Here is a 16,093-nt window from a genome sequence, read left to right on the forward strand (position 1 = left end):
TGAGTCAGCCAGGTTACTTTTGGGTCAGGATTGAGGGCTCTGCAGGTCAATTCCCTGTTACCTCCCCCTGCTCTAGAAGCTTGGGAAGTTTCAAGAAGGCAGTGGGTGTAGGTGAGGAGTGGCTGATCTGCATACTTAAAGGATCTTGACCAATCCCCAAGCAGGAGGCTTGGCATGGGGCCAGGATAGCCTTAAGTACGAAGGAGCCTGATCAGCAGGAGAAGTAGTGTCGGGTGGAAGATGGAGTAAAGGCTTGAGTGGAGCCTGGGAGGGGTCCCAGGTAAGGCGCCTACCTACAGGCTGGTGCTGGACAAGGGAGTTTCCACTGTAGCACTGTCTTCCAGGAAGGACAGCCTGAACAGCAGGTAAAGAGCCAGAACAGTGCAGAGCCTGAAGGCAGCCACCTACCCACTGAGCTATCAGGGAGGACAGTGTGAGTAACCTTACATCCCCAGGGCCGGATTAGGGGAGAGGGCAGTCAGGTCGAGAACCCAGATAGCTTCTTATCTGAGACTGTGTTTGAAGTTTTAGGTTTCTGGGTCCCCTTGCCCAGGGATACCCTCAGGCAGCTGGGTGAAGAGGAAGATTCATCTGGGGTATGAGGAGGTACACCAGAGATCTGGAGAGCTCTTTAAAGGAGAGACTTTTTGTCTACAGACTTGTACATAGTTTCTAAGGAGTTTCTCCTCACAGTTCAGTTTCCTTGGGCATCCAATACACCCCTCAACCCCATTCAAGTTCAAAGCCCTTTAAAACATCACAAATCCAAGCTCGTGGACTGTTTACTGTCTCCAGTGTGCAGGTGTGGAAGAAAATCTGTGTTGCCTGGCTGTGCAGAGCTGTAGAGGGACCCAAAACTCAGTGATTCCTAAGGGGGTAGCGCTACACAATAAAAGTCAAAGGGCTATTCTTTGGATTTCCCCTCTTACTTTAATTGGAATAAGGTTGTATCTAAACCTCTTAGCAGTGGTGTGCAGCTGCAATTTCCATTTTTGAATAGCCACAATGGCTACTTGACAGTGAAAGGGAAGTACAGGAACTTGGATCTAATTAGCTGAAAGCTGAGCAAGCTCTGTGCTCTGCTGAAGGTAAGAAGCACTGCACATCAATAAAAGATGCCCTCATGCTGTGTAAATTCAGATAGCCGAGTCTCAGTGGTGAACTGTGTCATGAATGTTATATCAAAAAAACCTTTATCATTTCGAAGCTGTTTACAGCGGTCCTATATACTGAAGAAGTATATCATATACCACCCTTTGTAAAACTTTCAATTTTTTTTTTCAATTCGGTCTGAATTTTTATTTTAGTTCCACTTTAAAGTGGAACTCCAGTTATTTAAAAAAAAAAAGTAAAATCAGCAGCTACAAATACTGGAACTGCTGACTTTTAAGAAAGAGGCATTCACTAGCCCAGGGCTGGTTCTTTGCTAGTCTTCGGATCCCTGACACCGCCATTTTGGATGTGGGAGCTGGCTGTGACTTCCTTCTTTTTCACAGCTGGCTCCCTACTGCCCATGTCAGATTGTCAGATTGGTCCTGAGCCAAGCTTCTGTCATTCTCACCTAGGCAAGACTTGCTGCAGTGGGTGCAGGTACCTGTCAGAAAAAGGTACCCTTTCTCAGAAAAACTATAAAAAAACAACAACCAAATATGTAAGGCGGATGAGCGGTACTTTTACTTTTAAGTGAAGGTTCGAGTTAGAGAAGAAGTCTACTCAAAATGTTTTTTTTAAGGTTTTGATAGAAAAAGGAAGAATTAACCACTTGCCAACCCTCCGGGGGAGGCAGCTACAGGCACCGCAAAGTACTGGTATGTCGTTGCTTGTTTCTGGGTTTGGGGAGCACACTCCTGCCCGCCTACTCCCTTGCAGTTTGACAGAGCGGGAGTTCATCAACTGCTGATCGGCTGTGTCAAATCAAGGATATAAAAAGATATCCACTTCCTAATAAATGATTGAACAGTACTGACTGGCATATTCAAGGCTTTAGATATCTTTTTATATTCTTTTCCATCTTTATAAAATTCTGTTACCTTGTTAAGCAGTTCTTTTCTGCTCCCCATGGCTCAGTAGCTAGCCTGCTCAGTGCATCCACTAAGCTAACAATCTCTGACTGTTTATACGGAGACACTAATTGCAATTTAAAAAGCCACAGATGTGGGAAATTAACTTTTAATTGCCATTTTAACCCGTGTGTGTCACCTTGTGTGTCTGTACCAAGGCCAAACATTCCAGGGGAGGGGAACTTTTGCTCAGGGCCATTTGGGTGATTTCTGTTATCATTAGGATTTAAAAAGGAGCCAAACAACTATGTGATAATAAATGGTCTGGTCTTAGCAAGTACTGTGAGGGTGAAAAACAAACGTCCTGAACAGATAGATGTCATGCATAGTGTACTGAACAGTGTCATGTATTTATTTCAATTCTTTTTGACAGAATGGCCTTTACCTCAAAGCTATAAAGGGTTGTGCCAATTCTGTTCTGTGATTTACAGTAAATTCTGGCCGATTATCAGGGTCGTGGATGACTATGAGGCCAAATTCCCTGCCTGCTTTCACTATCTGAGCCAACCAAGCTGCACTTGCACCTGCTGCACAGTTAGGGTTGATGACATGTGGCAAACCTCCATGAACAATTGAACTAACACCATGGCCTACCATAATGCCAGACACTCAACTCTAAAATAAGGAGGCAATCTTAGGGCTGGTAATCAGACATCCATCTCCTTGATATTCTGCTACTCTTTCCATTACACTACGGACCAGAATGTAAGGTGAAAACCATCAGTTCTACGCTTGTCTAGTGGGTGGGGTGGGTTGTAATTTCTTTTAAGAAAATTAAGTTGAAATCTGTAGTACCTTGCCATTGCACCTTTTTAAATTATGAAACTTCAAATCCTTCACTGAAGCTAACAGTGGCCTTATAAATAATGCATAAGAAGAAGGAAACTGCTAGAGACCACTGCTATTACAGCCCCTTTACAAATTCAGGCTTCCACATTTATGCTCCCTAAAGCCCCCTGCAAAGTAACTTCTGTCATAGTAAATAGGAAATAATATCAACCGAACTCCAATTACCATGTTTTGCAGTGTTTTTTAATAATCAGTGAATTGACTGCACACCGTGATGTCTCCAACCCCAAACCCACATTCCTTGATGCATTTCACCACTGCTGGCTTGCTCCTATTCTTGTGATGTCTCCAACCCCAAACCAACCTTCCTTGACGTGTTTCACCACTCCTGGCTTGCTCCTATTCTTGTGATGTCTCCAACCCAAAAACAATCCTTCTTGATGCATTTCACCACTCCTGGCTTGCTCCTATTCTTGTGATGTCTCCAACCCCAAACCAACCTTCCTTGACGTGTTTCACCACTCCTGGCTTGCTCCTATTCTTGTGATGTCTCCAACCCAAAAACAATCTTTCTTGATGCATTTCACCACTCCTGGCTTGCTCCTAATCTTGTGATGTCTCCAACCCAAAAACAATCTATCTTGACGCATTTCACCACTGCTGGCTTGCTCCTATTCTTGTGATGTCTCCAACCCTAAAACAATCTTTCTTGATATATTTCACCACTCCTGGCTTGCTCCTATTCTTGTGATCAAGCCAGGAGTGGTGAAACGCATCAAGGAAGATTGTTTTTGGGTTGGAGACATTACTGTAAGCATTCAAGTCACTTAATGGACTATGCGACTGCAGCGGACATTCTCAGTGGGAATTGACTAACTGCCACTGACATCGAAATGTCTCCATTTGTCTCCAACCCCAAACCAACCTTCCTTGATGCATTTCACCACTCCTGGCTTGCTCCTATTCTTGTGATGTCTCCAACCCCAAACCAACATTCCTTGACGCATTTCACCACTCCTGGCTTGCTCCTATTCTTGTGATGTCTCCAACCCAAAAACAATCCTTCTTGATGGGTTTCACCACTCCTGGCGTGCTCCAATTCTTGTGAGCAAGCCGGGAGTGGTGAAACGCATCAAGGAAGATTGTTTTTGGGTTGGAGACATTACTTTAAGCATTCAATTCACTTATTATTAAAAATGCCACAAGAAGAGCTAATTGGAGTGTGGCTGATATGTTTTCCAATTTTCAATGAAAAGTGGGGATGAACTGTGATGGCCAGCACCTGGGTTGTCCATGTGATGGGGAGGCTGGTTTTGAGTGGAGCCTGGGATCTATGTGTGCTTCTGTCACAGCAAGATCCATTAAGAAAAAAAAGGAACATAAAAAGAGAAAAGATAGACAACACAGAAAAAAAGATAATGCTATAGAAATACCCAAAACCTTTAACTAGTGGAGAGTGTTTTCCCTCACTGGCCTGAATAAGCACCTAGGTAAGGAAAACACAGATTGTTGTATGGAGGGGCTCCGAGGGATGTACAATAGTGCCAAAGGGCTGCATGTCGTCCCTAGACCACAGGTTGGACACCAGGAATACAGAGTACACAGCATAAATTATAAAGGGTTAGAACATTGGACACCATCCCATCTTCTTCCCATCTGAAATTGTACGTACTCTCAGACACTTCCAGGAGGAAAAGTAATGTTTATAGCAGTGACATCTTACTTCAGCATAAACAATAGAGGTTAAAAAGTCTAACAAAAGAAAAAGGAAATTAGCTTGGAAAGGAGCTGCAACTTCGCTAGCAGTAAATATTGAAGCTACTTACGCTTTTTCCAGAAATGCGTCTCGGGACATGTTCTGTGCCAGCAGGTTTGTTGCCAGACTAAAAATCTCATCTGTCCACTCCTAAGTAGAGATAAAATAAACATGCTTTAGCTAAAGTAGGAAAGCCATAAGATGTTTAGTTTCATCGCTCCTCGTAGCCTACCAAATATTTTTGTGTTGCATGGAAAGGAGAAAACATTGTGGTAAACACCATCTTTTGGTGCACCGATTACCTTCGAACACTCAACAAAAACAAAAGTATACATTGTCGACACCTAATTTGAATTATTGCTCAGCACTGATGCTCTGAAAGTACTGTGAATTCAAGACAGACATGAGGAGGGCGTACAAGCTAAGACAAAAATCATCATTAAATTAGTCTGCCTGATCCAGTTGAGATTAAACCCTAAGAGGCCAAATATGAGCAGTCCATTTGTTAGGCACCCTGATAGGTTTCCTGATTTTACAGTTAGGAATAGATTTTCAGTTCTCCTGTTTGCTGTCCAAGTGGCCATGGATTTGGTGGAAAGCCAAGACTGCACCTTGCAATGGCCAGTAGGCAGCTTTTAGGTGTAAAACAATATCTGTTTGTATGGCTAAATTGAAAGTTTAACCAAAAATACTGAATATTCATTACTTGGCTTTTCTCCAAATGTTTTTTGAATGCCCTAAAGACACATGCTTGCCTTAACCATAAGGTTCTTTTTTCAGTTCATGATCTGCATGGAAGTTGCGTATTCTTCAGATGTGTGAGATTTTTACAGGTGTTTCTTTCTTCCAACAATGAAAAAAATATACTGACAAAATAACTGGCTTCAAAACAGGTAATGGGAGGATGACAAGCAATAACTTGAACAACACCTGGAAGACTATCTACAACTGAAGAAACCATTTTGGATAAGGTTCCCAAAGTGGTCAATATTCACCACCATGGGTCGATAGGACAATCCAAAGAGTTGAAAACATGGCTGGGGGTCAAAATGATATCAGTAAATGCCTGGGGGTCAATAGGTGGTCGAAAAATGATGGAAGGTTGAGCAGGGTCAATTATTTTTTCAGTTTCCATATGTCACAGTTGTGATCAGATGTTTGGTCCCTCTATTTGATGACCAAGTGGTCAAGGATTTCGTGGAAAGTCAATAGGCAGGTGGAAAGTTTATAGGCATAAAACAATATCTGTCTGTTCTCCAGATCTGTGAGATTGTTACAGATTTCCCCCAGCAATTAAAAAATATACTGACAAAAACTGGCTTCAATCAAAACTGTGTATGAGAGGACCACAAAAAACAACTTGCATAACACCCGGTAGACTTTCTGAAGCTACCATTTACAACAAGGTTCTCCAAATTTGTTAATAATGACCACCAGGAGTGGATGGGACTATCCAAGGGGTTGATACTATGACTGGAGCTCAAGAGGATATCGGTAAATGACCAGGGGTCCAAAGGTGTTTGATAAATGATGGAAGGTTAACCCAGGTCCCGGGGCGGACTGACCACTTGGAAACTCAGGCACTGCCCGAGGGCCCGGGGTCAGTAGGGGACCCCATGAGATGCCCCTGGTACCTTTTTCATAGGCTTTTTTGAGTTTGGGCAAGGACACAGGGGCCCCATGATCCCCTATTGCCCGGGGGCCCCATGGGTTGTCAGTCCGCCCCTGCCCAGGTCAATATTTTTTGGATTCTCTCTAAGCTTCACACCAGTTTCTAGTCATAAAGCTGACCAAGGGTGGATGGGACTATCCAAGGGGTTGATAATATGGCTGGAGCTCAAGAAGATATCGGTAAATGACCAGGGGTCCGAAGGTGTTCGATAAATGATGGAAGGTTGACCCAGGTCAATTATTTTTTGGATTCTCTCTAAGCTTCACACCAGTTTCTAGTCATAAAGCTGAGGTAGCTAGCAGCCTTGTGTTTTCTCTGAGTTGTACTACCCTTGTATACCAGCAATGCTTGTGTTGTGTGATTGTGATCTTCCACCCTCCAGATTTCAGGAAGGACTTACTGATCGAATACAGAGTGTAAGCCCACCTCAAATTCTGTTGAAGAGCCAATGGGAGAATCCCCCCGAAACTCTGTTGGAGAACCAATGAGTACACCCATAGTGACAGCAGTGGTACCAAAGTGATTGCTGAGCATTTACTAAAAATGAATTACTGTAACAACCATGATGGCAGCTGCTGATACCAAGAGGAGGTGCCCAGAGCTATTTAAAATTTGGACTTCAATGAAGCCCTGCCAATGTAATTATTATGTGAAAAAAAACTTCAGTAACGATGCCCAGTGGTGAAACCTTTAATATAACCTTTGGTTCTCCTATGATACATGTTTGGAGGTCGATGAACAATCTGAAACTTCATGAAGGGTTGATGAACTAATGAGTTTGGAGACCCCTGGTTTAGGATACTATGCATTGAGTGCACGTCTGCAAATTGGCAAGTATTTGCCTGACGGGATGATAAAAACATGTAAATGCGGCCATGTAGGACATTTCTTAAAGTAGAAGTAAAGGCGAAACTTTATTTTGGATACAGTGAGAGAGGGTTATAACCCCTATCAATTTTTTTTGCCATCTGTTTCTCATTGGGGAAATTTTCCTTCACTTCCTATCCTATAATCAAAATAGGAAGTCAGAGGAAATCTCTCCAAAGTGAGGGAATCCTAGCATGTCACCAGGATCACCACTAGTGTCCCCATTGGAAGATTACAGCTCTATTCCTGTTCTAGTGACAACCCAACATTTTTAATTTTCTTTTATTTTCACTTTTGGGGATAATGATAATAAAACAGGCCAAATAGAGAGGGCGAATCTTTCTACTGGGGGCACAGACAGCACTAAACACCTGATAGACCTTCAAATCCCTCTCCAAACAAACAATATAAAAAATATACGCCAAGGGCCTCTATAGCCAATATGAGAAGTTGATCAATACAAAGTGACCTGCACTCATATCAACCGCAAAATTGTTGCTGACTCCACCCAAAATTAATAAAAAAATGACTATATGCGTGAGGTTACTGAATTGATTGTACTGTGGCAGGTTACTTTGTGTCATCAACAATTTATCAATATCTTAGATCTGGACTGCTGTTGACTTTTCAGTATCTTTACTATACAACAATGCTTGCTGACCAGGGGCGGACTGACCATTTGGAAACTCGGGCACTGCACGAGGGCCCGGGGTCAGTAGGGGGCCCCATGAGATGCCCCTGGTACCTTTTTAATAGGCTTTTTTGAGTTTGGACAAGGACCCGGGGGCCCCATGATCCCCTATTGCTCGGGGGCCCCATGAGTTGTCAGTCTGTCCCTGTTGCTGACCATCCATCCAGGCATTACATGTGACTACACCATCATATGCTATTCGATTATGATGTCTTCTGCATGATCCATTGTCAGCAACCATATTAACCCCTCGCCTACCGGGCACTTATACCCCCTTCCTGCCCAGGCCAATTTTCAGCTTTCAGCGCTGTTACACTTTCAATGACAATTGCGCGGTCATGCAACACTGTACCCATATGAAATATTTATCATTGTTTTCACACAAATAGAGCTTTCTTTTGGTAGTATTTAATCATCGCTGGGTGTTTTATTTTTTGCGTTATAAACAAAAAAGAGCACAAAATTTGAAAAAAAAAAGTTTTTACTTGTTTCTATTTGAAAACTTTGCAAACAGGTAATTTTTCTCCTTCATTGATGTGCGTTGATGAGGCTGCACTGATAGGCAGCACTGATGGGCACGGATAGGCAGTACTGATGGGCACGAATAGGCAGCACTGATAAGCGGCACTGATGAGGCGGCACTGATATGCAACAATGATGGGCACTGATAGGTGGCACTGATATACAGCACTGATGGGCACTGATGGGTGGCACTGCTGGGCAGCACTGATGGGTGGCACTAATGGGGGGCACTGAGGGCACAGGTGGGTGGCACTGCTGAGCACAGGTGGGTGGCACTGCTAGGCACTGATAGGCACTGATGGGTGGCACTAATGGGGGGCACTGAGGGCACAGGTGGGTGGCACTGCTGAGCACAGGTGGGTGGCACTGCTAGGCACTGATGGGCACAGGTGGGTGGCACTGATGGGCACAGGTGGGTGGCAGTGGCACTGTTGGGCACTGATCATCAGTGCCCTGTTGATTGGTGCCGATCCATCTTCTGACAATTGCCGGTTATCGGCAGTACTTTCCTCACACTGTGAAAGTCGATAACCGGCAACTGCATTTACCAGTGATCTGCCATGTCATTGGAGACAGCTGATCACGTGGTAAAAGGCCGCTGTGATTGGCCTTTTACCACATCACATGATCAGCTGTGTCCTTAGGACACAGCGCGTTCTGGGAGGACGTCATATGACGCCCTCCCAGGACTTGACAACAGTGCTGTAGCCGTCATTCGGCTGCGGTGCGGTTGGCAAGTGGTTAAGGAATGACATAAGTGATTATTTCACTCTATCCCTGGATGCCATCCATAAATTGCCACATCATCCTCTGAGGTCCCCCATTATTTATACAATACTACCTGTTTACCCCCCCCCCCCCCATGTATGAATGCGGCCGAGTGAGCAGCTGCTTGGGTGACTAGACAATGTTGTCTTTTTAATTGAATGTGTCGGGAAGTGGATTCAGCTCACGTTTTGTACATTATGTGTTATATATGTTTTCATTAAAGCCATTGCTGATTAAGCTGCATGGTCCCATTTGAAACTTTCTTCCAGTGGTATCTTCCTAACCCTGATTTTTATACTTCAAATAAAGAAAAAAAAAAAAAAAGGTTTTGCCTTCAGTTTTACTTTAATAAACTCATAGCTGAATAAACTGGTGAGTTTTCGTATGTGTCTGGTGTTCAGCCTTCCGTAGAATATTCCCTTTGCATGCGTTCCTGGAAATGGCTTTGTACTAGGTGGGTGCTGTAGCAACCGCCGTCTGGGAACCCATATCAATTCAAGGTTAGGCGTGTATAACCAGCACACCGTGGATCTTTGAATTTGTGTCTAAAAGTTTATTCAAGAGGTCACAGCTTAGAATTGCAATGTTTTGTGGCCACAAGGACCCCACCATCACATGCCCGATGAAGAGGTTCTGCACAGCCCCGAAACACAGCAATTCTGTAATGAGATTACTTGGCTAAACATTTGGACACTATTTCAAAGATCCAGGTTGTGCTGGTGATATATGCCTAACCTAGAGTTCAGGTTGATGCATGACAAAAGATACTCAAAGCACCATGGGTTATCTCAAGAGACAGAACAGCAGCAATCTCCATTCAGGCACCATGTCTATTACCAGAACCTTGGATGGAGCTGACCAGTAATGGAGTCATTGCGCTGACTCATTCACTCCTATGTGCCTGTTTGTAAGGTTCAGGTTGAAGCGAAGAAATGTCACCAGCAGGGGCGGACTGACAACTCATGGGGCCCCTGGGCAATAGGGGATCATGGGGCCCCTGTGCCCTTGCCCACACCCAAAAAAGTCTATGAAAAAGCCAAAGAAAGGTACCAGGGGCATTTTATGGGGCCCCATACTGACCCCAGGCCCTCGGGCAGCGCCCGAGTGCTCGAATGGTCAGTCCGCCCCTGGTCACCAGCACACCAAAGATTCCTCAAAACGGGTCCAAAGCTTTAGTTTGTGGTCACAGGATAAACACAAAGGTAGCGTTTCAGAGCCATTTGCCTGAGAAAGGGTCCCAAAGTAACACAAAGTAACCTGCCATAGTACAATCAACTTAGCAACCTCACGCATATAGTAATTTTTTTATTAATTTTGGGTGGAGTCAGCAACAATTTGGTGGTTGATATGAGTGCAGGTCACTTTGCATTTATCACCTTCTCATATTGGCTACACAGACCCTTGGCGTATCTTTTTCATATTGTTCGTTTGGAGAGGGATTTGAAGGCCTATCAGGTGTTTAGTGCTGTCTCTGCCCCCCAAATTTCAAAATTCAAAATTTTGGGTTGTCACCAGTTGTCTTTTGCAGAATCCTTGGTGTGCTGGTGACAATTCTTGGCTTTGATCGTCCACGGTTCCCAGCCTGTGGTCACTGCAGCACCCAGCAATACTGAACAGCCATCATCGGGAGCGTGTGATTAAATACTACCAAAAGAAAGCTCTATTTGTGTGAAAACAATGATAAAAATGTCATATGGGTACAGTGTTGCATGACCGCGCAATTGTCATTGAAAGTGTAACAGCGCTGAAAGCTGAAAATTGGCCTGGGCAGGAAGGGGGTATAAGTGCCCGGTAGGCGAGGGGTTAATATGGTTGCTGACAATGGATCATGCAGAAGACATCATAATCGAATAGCATATGATGGTGTAGTCACATGTAATGCCTGGATGGATGGTCAGCAACAGGGGCGGACTGACAACTCATGGGGCCCCCGGGCAATAGGGGATCATGGGGCCCCCGTGTCCTTGTCCAAACTCAAAAAAGCCTATGAAAAAGGTACCAAGGGCATCTCATGGGGCCCCCTACTGACCCCAGACCCTCGTGCAGTGCCCAAGTTTCCAAATGGTCAGTCCACCCCTGGTCAGCAAGCATTGTTGTATAGTAAAGATACTGAAAAGTCAACAGCAGTCCAGGTCTAAGATATTGATAAATTGTTGATGACACAAAGTAACCTGCCACAGTACAATCAATTCAGTAACCTCACGCAAATAGTCATTTTTTATTCATTTTGGGTGGAGTCAGCAACAATTTGGTGGTTGATATGAGTGCAGGTCACTTTGTATTGATCAACTTCTCATATTGGCTATAGAGACCCTTGGCGTATCTTTTTTATATTGTTCGTTTGGAGAGGGATTTGAAAGCCTATCAGGTGTCTAGTGCTGTCTCTGCCCCCCAAATTTCAAAATTCTAAATTTTGGGTTGTCACCGGTTGTCTTTTGCAGAATCCTTGGTGTGCTGGTGACAATTCTTTGCTTTGATTGTCCACGGTTCCCGGCCTGTGGTCACTGCAGCACCCAGCAATACTGCACAGCCATCCTCAGGAGCGTGTGAGCTGGGAACATTGGGATTGGATAAATTTCAGGTTGAGCTACTGAACTCCGTAAAAATAATCTATTTACAACAGGTAGTAAGGAGACAAATGCAAACATGTGACAAGGAGCCTAGAGCTCCACCTGCTGGCTGGGTGAAAGACTACATTATATGAATCCGCAGCATACCACGTTTACATGACCTAAAAACAAAACTTAAAATATTTTTGTAATTTAAATTTTTCTATCCCCGAATATAATAAAAAAAGAAAAGAAAATATTCACAAAGCAGCTACTCCAGTCAAACTCTGGTAACTTAAAAAAATTATATAAATCACATGCCTGATGAAGGGGTCCTGCACGGCCCTAAAACATTGCACTTTTATGCTGCGATGTGATTGCTTGATTAAACGTTTGGGCATTATTTCAAAGATCTCTGGTGTGCTGGTGATACATACCTAACCTGATGTTCAGCTTTAGAGGAGTATTAAACCCAAAACCAAAAATGTAATATACTGCTGCATAGCAATCATCAGATGTAGTGGCTGCATTAGCTTTCTTTTTAGGCTTTTTTTCTGGGTTTTCTCCTGGTTACATAGTTAGTCTGGCTGAAAAAAGACAAAAGTCCATCCAGTTCAACCATGTTACTGATGACCTGCCCAGTAACACACCTCCTGTATTAGAGCGCCCCCACTCTGCATGAATAACACAGGGGGCACCTTTGGAGAGCAGTATTGTCAGTCTAGGGGGAGGGGAGTGTACTAGCAGATTTAAACGCGCTAACAAATTGAAGTCTAACTTCAGCTAACGCTTTAGACCCCATGTACACGGGACACTTCTGAACGATGGAAACTGACTGCTGGAAAACGTAGGTTAAAAAACGTCTGTTTAGCCGCGTTTGCATACCGCGTTTATGTGCGTTCATAAGAGTTTGCGTTTAGAAGCGTTTTTTTAAAGATAACTTCAAGAGACTTTCCAAAATACCCAGAATGCACCGAAAAACAGTAAAAAATTAACTATTTCAGACATTTTGAGACAGAAACAATTGAGTACTGTCTGTGATACTTTTTTTATTTGCACTAACATACAATTTTGAGGACAAGCTTTCGGGGAGTGTCCCCTTCTTCAAGGTCCAAGCAGTACTATACAAATCACAAGGTTTTAGTAGAATGTTAGAAGAGATGAAAAAAAAAAAAGAGGCTAGAGATAAGACAAAAGCAAAGGGGGGGGGGGGGGAGACAACACTCACACAGAGGGAGTCAATAGTACTGCTTGGACCTTGAAGAAGGGGACACTCCCCCGAAAGCTTGTCCTCAAAATTGTATGTTAGTGCAAATAAAAAAAGTATCACGGACAGTACTCAATTGTTTCTGACTCAAATGCACTAATACGGCTGCAATCACCTCAGACATGTTGAGAGAAATAGAGAGAGCAGAAGCAGAGAGAGCAGTATGCGTTGAGATTAGCTGTCTTTTTTTTTGTGGTGTTTGGATGTGTTCCGGCTCATTTCTGTGCAGAAATTATTGCAGCAGTGTCTAACAAACTTTCTTTCATGCGAAACCTCAAAGTATGGTGTACCGGGTCCATTGGAGTACCAGGAAAACGCTTTGCATGCATTTTTCATGATGAAAAAAGGCTCTGGACAGCATCTGGAAATGGAAATTAAAAAAAAAAATTCCAAAAGCTTATACGGTAAACGTGGTTAACCGTATTTACACGCGTTTACAAACGTTTGAAACGCTGATAAAATCTACTCCTGAACGCAAGTTTGGTGCATTCAAAAAAACTACTGTAAACTCAACTGCCTGTAAATGACTGTAAACTCAACTGCCTGTAAATGACTATAAACTCAACTGCCTGTAAATGACTATAAACTCAACTGACTGTAAATGACTGTAAACTCAACTGCCTGTAAACGACTGTAAACTCAACTGCCTGTAAATGACTGTAAACTCAACTGCCTGTAAATGACTATAAACTCAACTGACTGTAAATAACTGTAAACTCAACTGCCTGTAAATGACTGTAAACTCAACTGCCTGTAAATGACTATAAACTCAACTGCCTGTAAATGACTGTAAACTCAACTGCCTGTAAATGACTATAAACTCAACTGCCTGTAAATGACTGTAAACTCAACTGACTGTAAATAACTGTAAACTCAACTGCCTGTAAATGACTGTAAACTCAACTGACTGTAAATGACTGTAAACTCAACTGCCTGTAAATGACTGTAAACTCAACTGACTGTAAATGACTGTAAACTCAACTGCCTGTAAACGACTATAAACTCAACTGCCTGTAAATGACTGTAAACTCAACTGCCTGTAAATGACTGTAAACTCAACTGACTGTAAATGACTGTAAACTCAACTGCCTGTAAATGACTGTAAACTCAACTGACTGTAAATGACTGTAAACTCAACTGCCTGTAAACGACTATAAACTCAACTGCCTGTAAACGACTATAAACTCAACTGCCTGTAAATGAATGTAAACTGAACTGCCTGTAAATGACTATAAACTCAACTGCCTGTAAATGACTGTAAACTCAACTGCCTGTAAATGACTATAAACTCAACTGCCTGTAAATGACTGTAAACTCAACTGCCTGTAAATGACTGTAAACTCAACTGCCTGTAAACTATTTATTTATTTTTTAAATATATTTCAGGTACTTATATAGCGCCATCAATTTACGCAGCACTTTACATATATATTGTACATTCACATCAGTCCCTAACCCTCAAGGGGCGTACAATCTAAGGTCCCTAACTCACATTCATACATACACATACTAGGGACAATTTTTTAGACAGGAGTCAATTAAACTACCAGCGTGTCTTTGGAGTATGGGAGGAAACTGGAGTACCCGGAGGAAACCCACGCAGGCACAGGGAGAACATGCAAACTCCAGGCAGGTGGTGTCATGGTTGGGATTCAAACCAACGACCCTCGTACTGCCAGGTAGAAGTGCTAACCATTTAGCCACTGCGCTGCCTGTAAACGACTGTAAATGACGATGTGTACACGGACACATAGGAAAACATTAGGGGGGTTCAGGGGCTGCTGAAAAAAAAAGCAGAAAAAGCTCCTAAACGTGAGTTTATCAGCTGCAGTGTACATGGAGCCTTATTATCAATTACAGCAAATGTTTGTTTTTTTTTTCCTCCTTTTGGGATAAAAGTTTTACATAAATAAAAGCTGATCATTGACCATAAAAAATATGCAGCGCTGCATATTTTTTATGGTCAATTTACTATCCGAAGTTCTCGAGGTTTACTTCCTATGCTAGCTGCTTGTTTTATTTATTCATTTATTTATTCATTTATTTATTCATTTATTTCTCTTATCAATTATCAGACACCTAGCGCTGTTGCACTTTATTCTATTTGATCAAAAGCTGATCATTGTAAGCACTCCGTCAGTCTTAGCCCTGGTTCACACTGCTGCGACTTCTGGTGCGATTTGCTGCGACCTGTGACACAGAAAGTCACACGACAAGAAAAAAAAACACATTCGCTTCAATGGGTGCTATCCTAATTGCTGTGACTCAAGTCGCAGCGACAAAAAAAATAGTTCCTGAACTTCTTTTCTGCATCTGTTGGTGCGACACGAGTGCCACAGACTGCAATGTTATAAAAAAAATCACAAAAGTTGCAAGGTATATTCAAATAAACAGCACATAAATTCCCAGAAAAGTAATCCACCTCCACCCTTGAAGGTTAATCAGAATTGTGTATAAAAGACTTTTCTTTTTAACAAAACCACACAGATAAAAATATCAAAATATCAAAATAATCCCCACTAATGCAACCAAATGTCCAACAAAGTGTCCTTTTTTCTTTCTTTCAACGACAAATCCTTTTCTCATCACCTGCAAATTCTGATGATAATATACCTCAAACAAAAAAAACTTAACATAGTGTCATACCTTTTTAGTAATAAATACACACGTGCCCCTTCCAGTGCAACATGCAATACTTGTGAAAAAGAATGAGAAAAAAATATATATATATATATGTGTTAATTTATATGCGAAAATCTGCATATACGCATATATTTTTATATCTCTGTATAACCAAATACCTAACCAGTGAAACACTCACACATCGTGTCCACTATATAGTCTGTGTAAACAACTCAAAATCTATCACTGCAAATGTGTAAACACCACACTATATATTCATCAGTGATCACCTTAAACCAGGCATGACCAAAGTCCGGCCCGCGGGCCAATTGCGGCCCACGTTCCGGACTGAAACGGCCCCACAGGTGAGCTACCCAAATATATAACTTACGGCCCCCGGTAGTGATTCCCTGAAAGCTACTGAGGACTCCAGCGATCTCTAGCTGCGGCACTTGACATCATCAGCTGGCGCAGGAAGGAGAGCCCAAATCTCGCGACGTCCGAGATCTCGTGAGATTTGGGCTTTCCTT

General features: G+C 42.7%; 1 protein-coding gene across 2 annotated transcripts in view; it reads right to left on the reverse strand.

The window, feature by feature from the left end:
- Positions 1 to 16,093, reverse strand: part of PLCB1 (phospholipase C beta 1) — an 815,168-nt gene that overhangs the window by 190,669 nt on the left and 608,406 nt on the right. For both annotated transcript variants that reach the window (XM_089680621.1, XM_089680620.1), the window contains exon 5: positions 4,676 to 4,755. In XM_089680621.1, the coding sequence (XP_089536747.1) occupies positions 4,676 to 4,755 (80 nt within the window). The remainder of the gene's footprint in view (positions 1 to 4,675; positions 4,756 to 16,093) is intronic.

The sequence above is a fragment of the Staurois parvus genome, unplaced genomic scaffold (genome assembly GCF_062004578.1).
Source record: "Staurois parvus isolate SC_StPar_1 unplaced genomic scaffold, SC_StPar_1.0 ptg000248l, whole genome shotgun sequence".
Classification (NCBI taxonomy): domain Eukaryota; kingdom Metazoa; phylum Chordata; class Amphibia; order Anura; family Ranidae; genus Staurois; species Staurois parvus.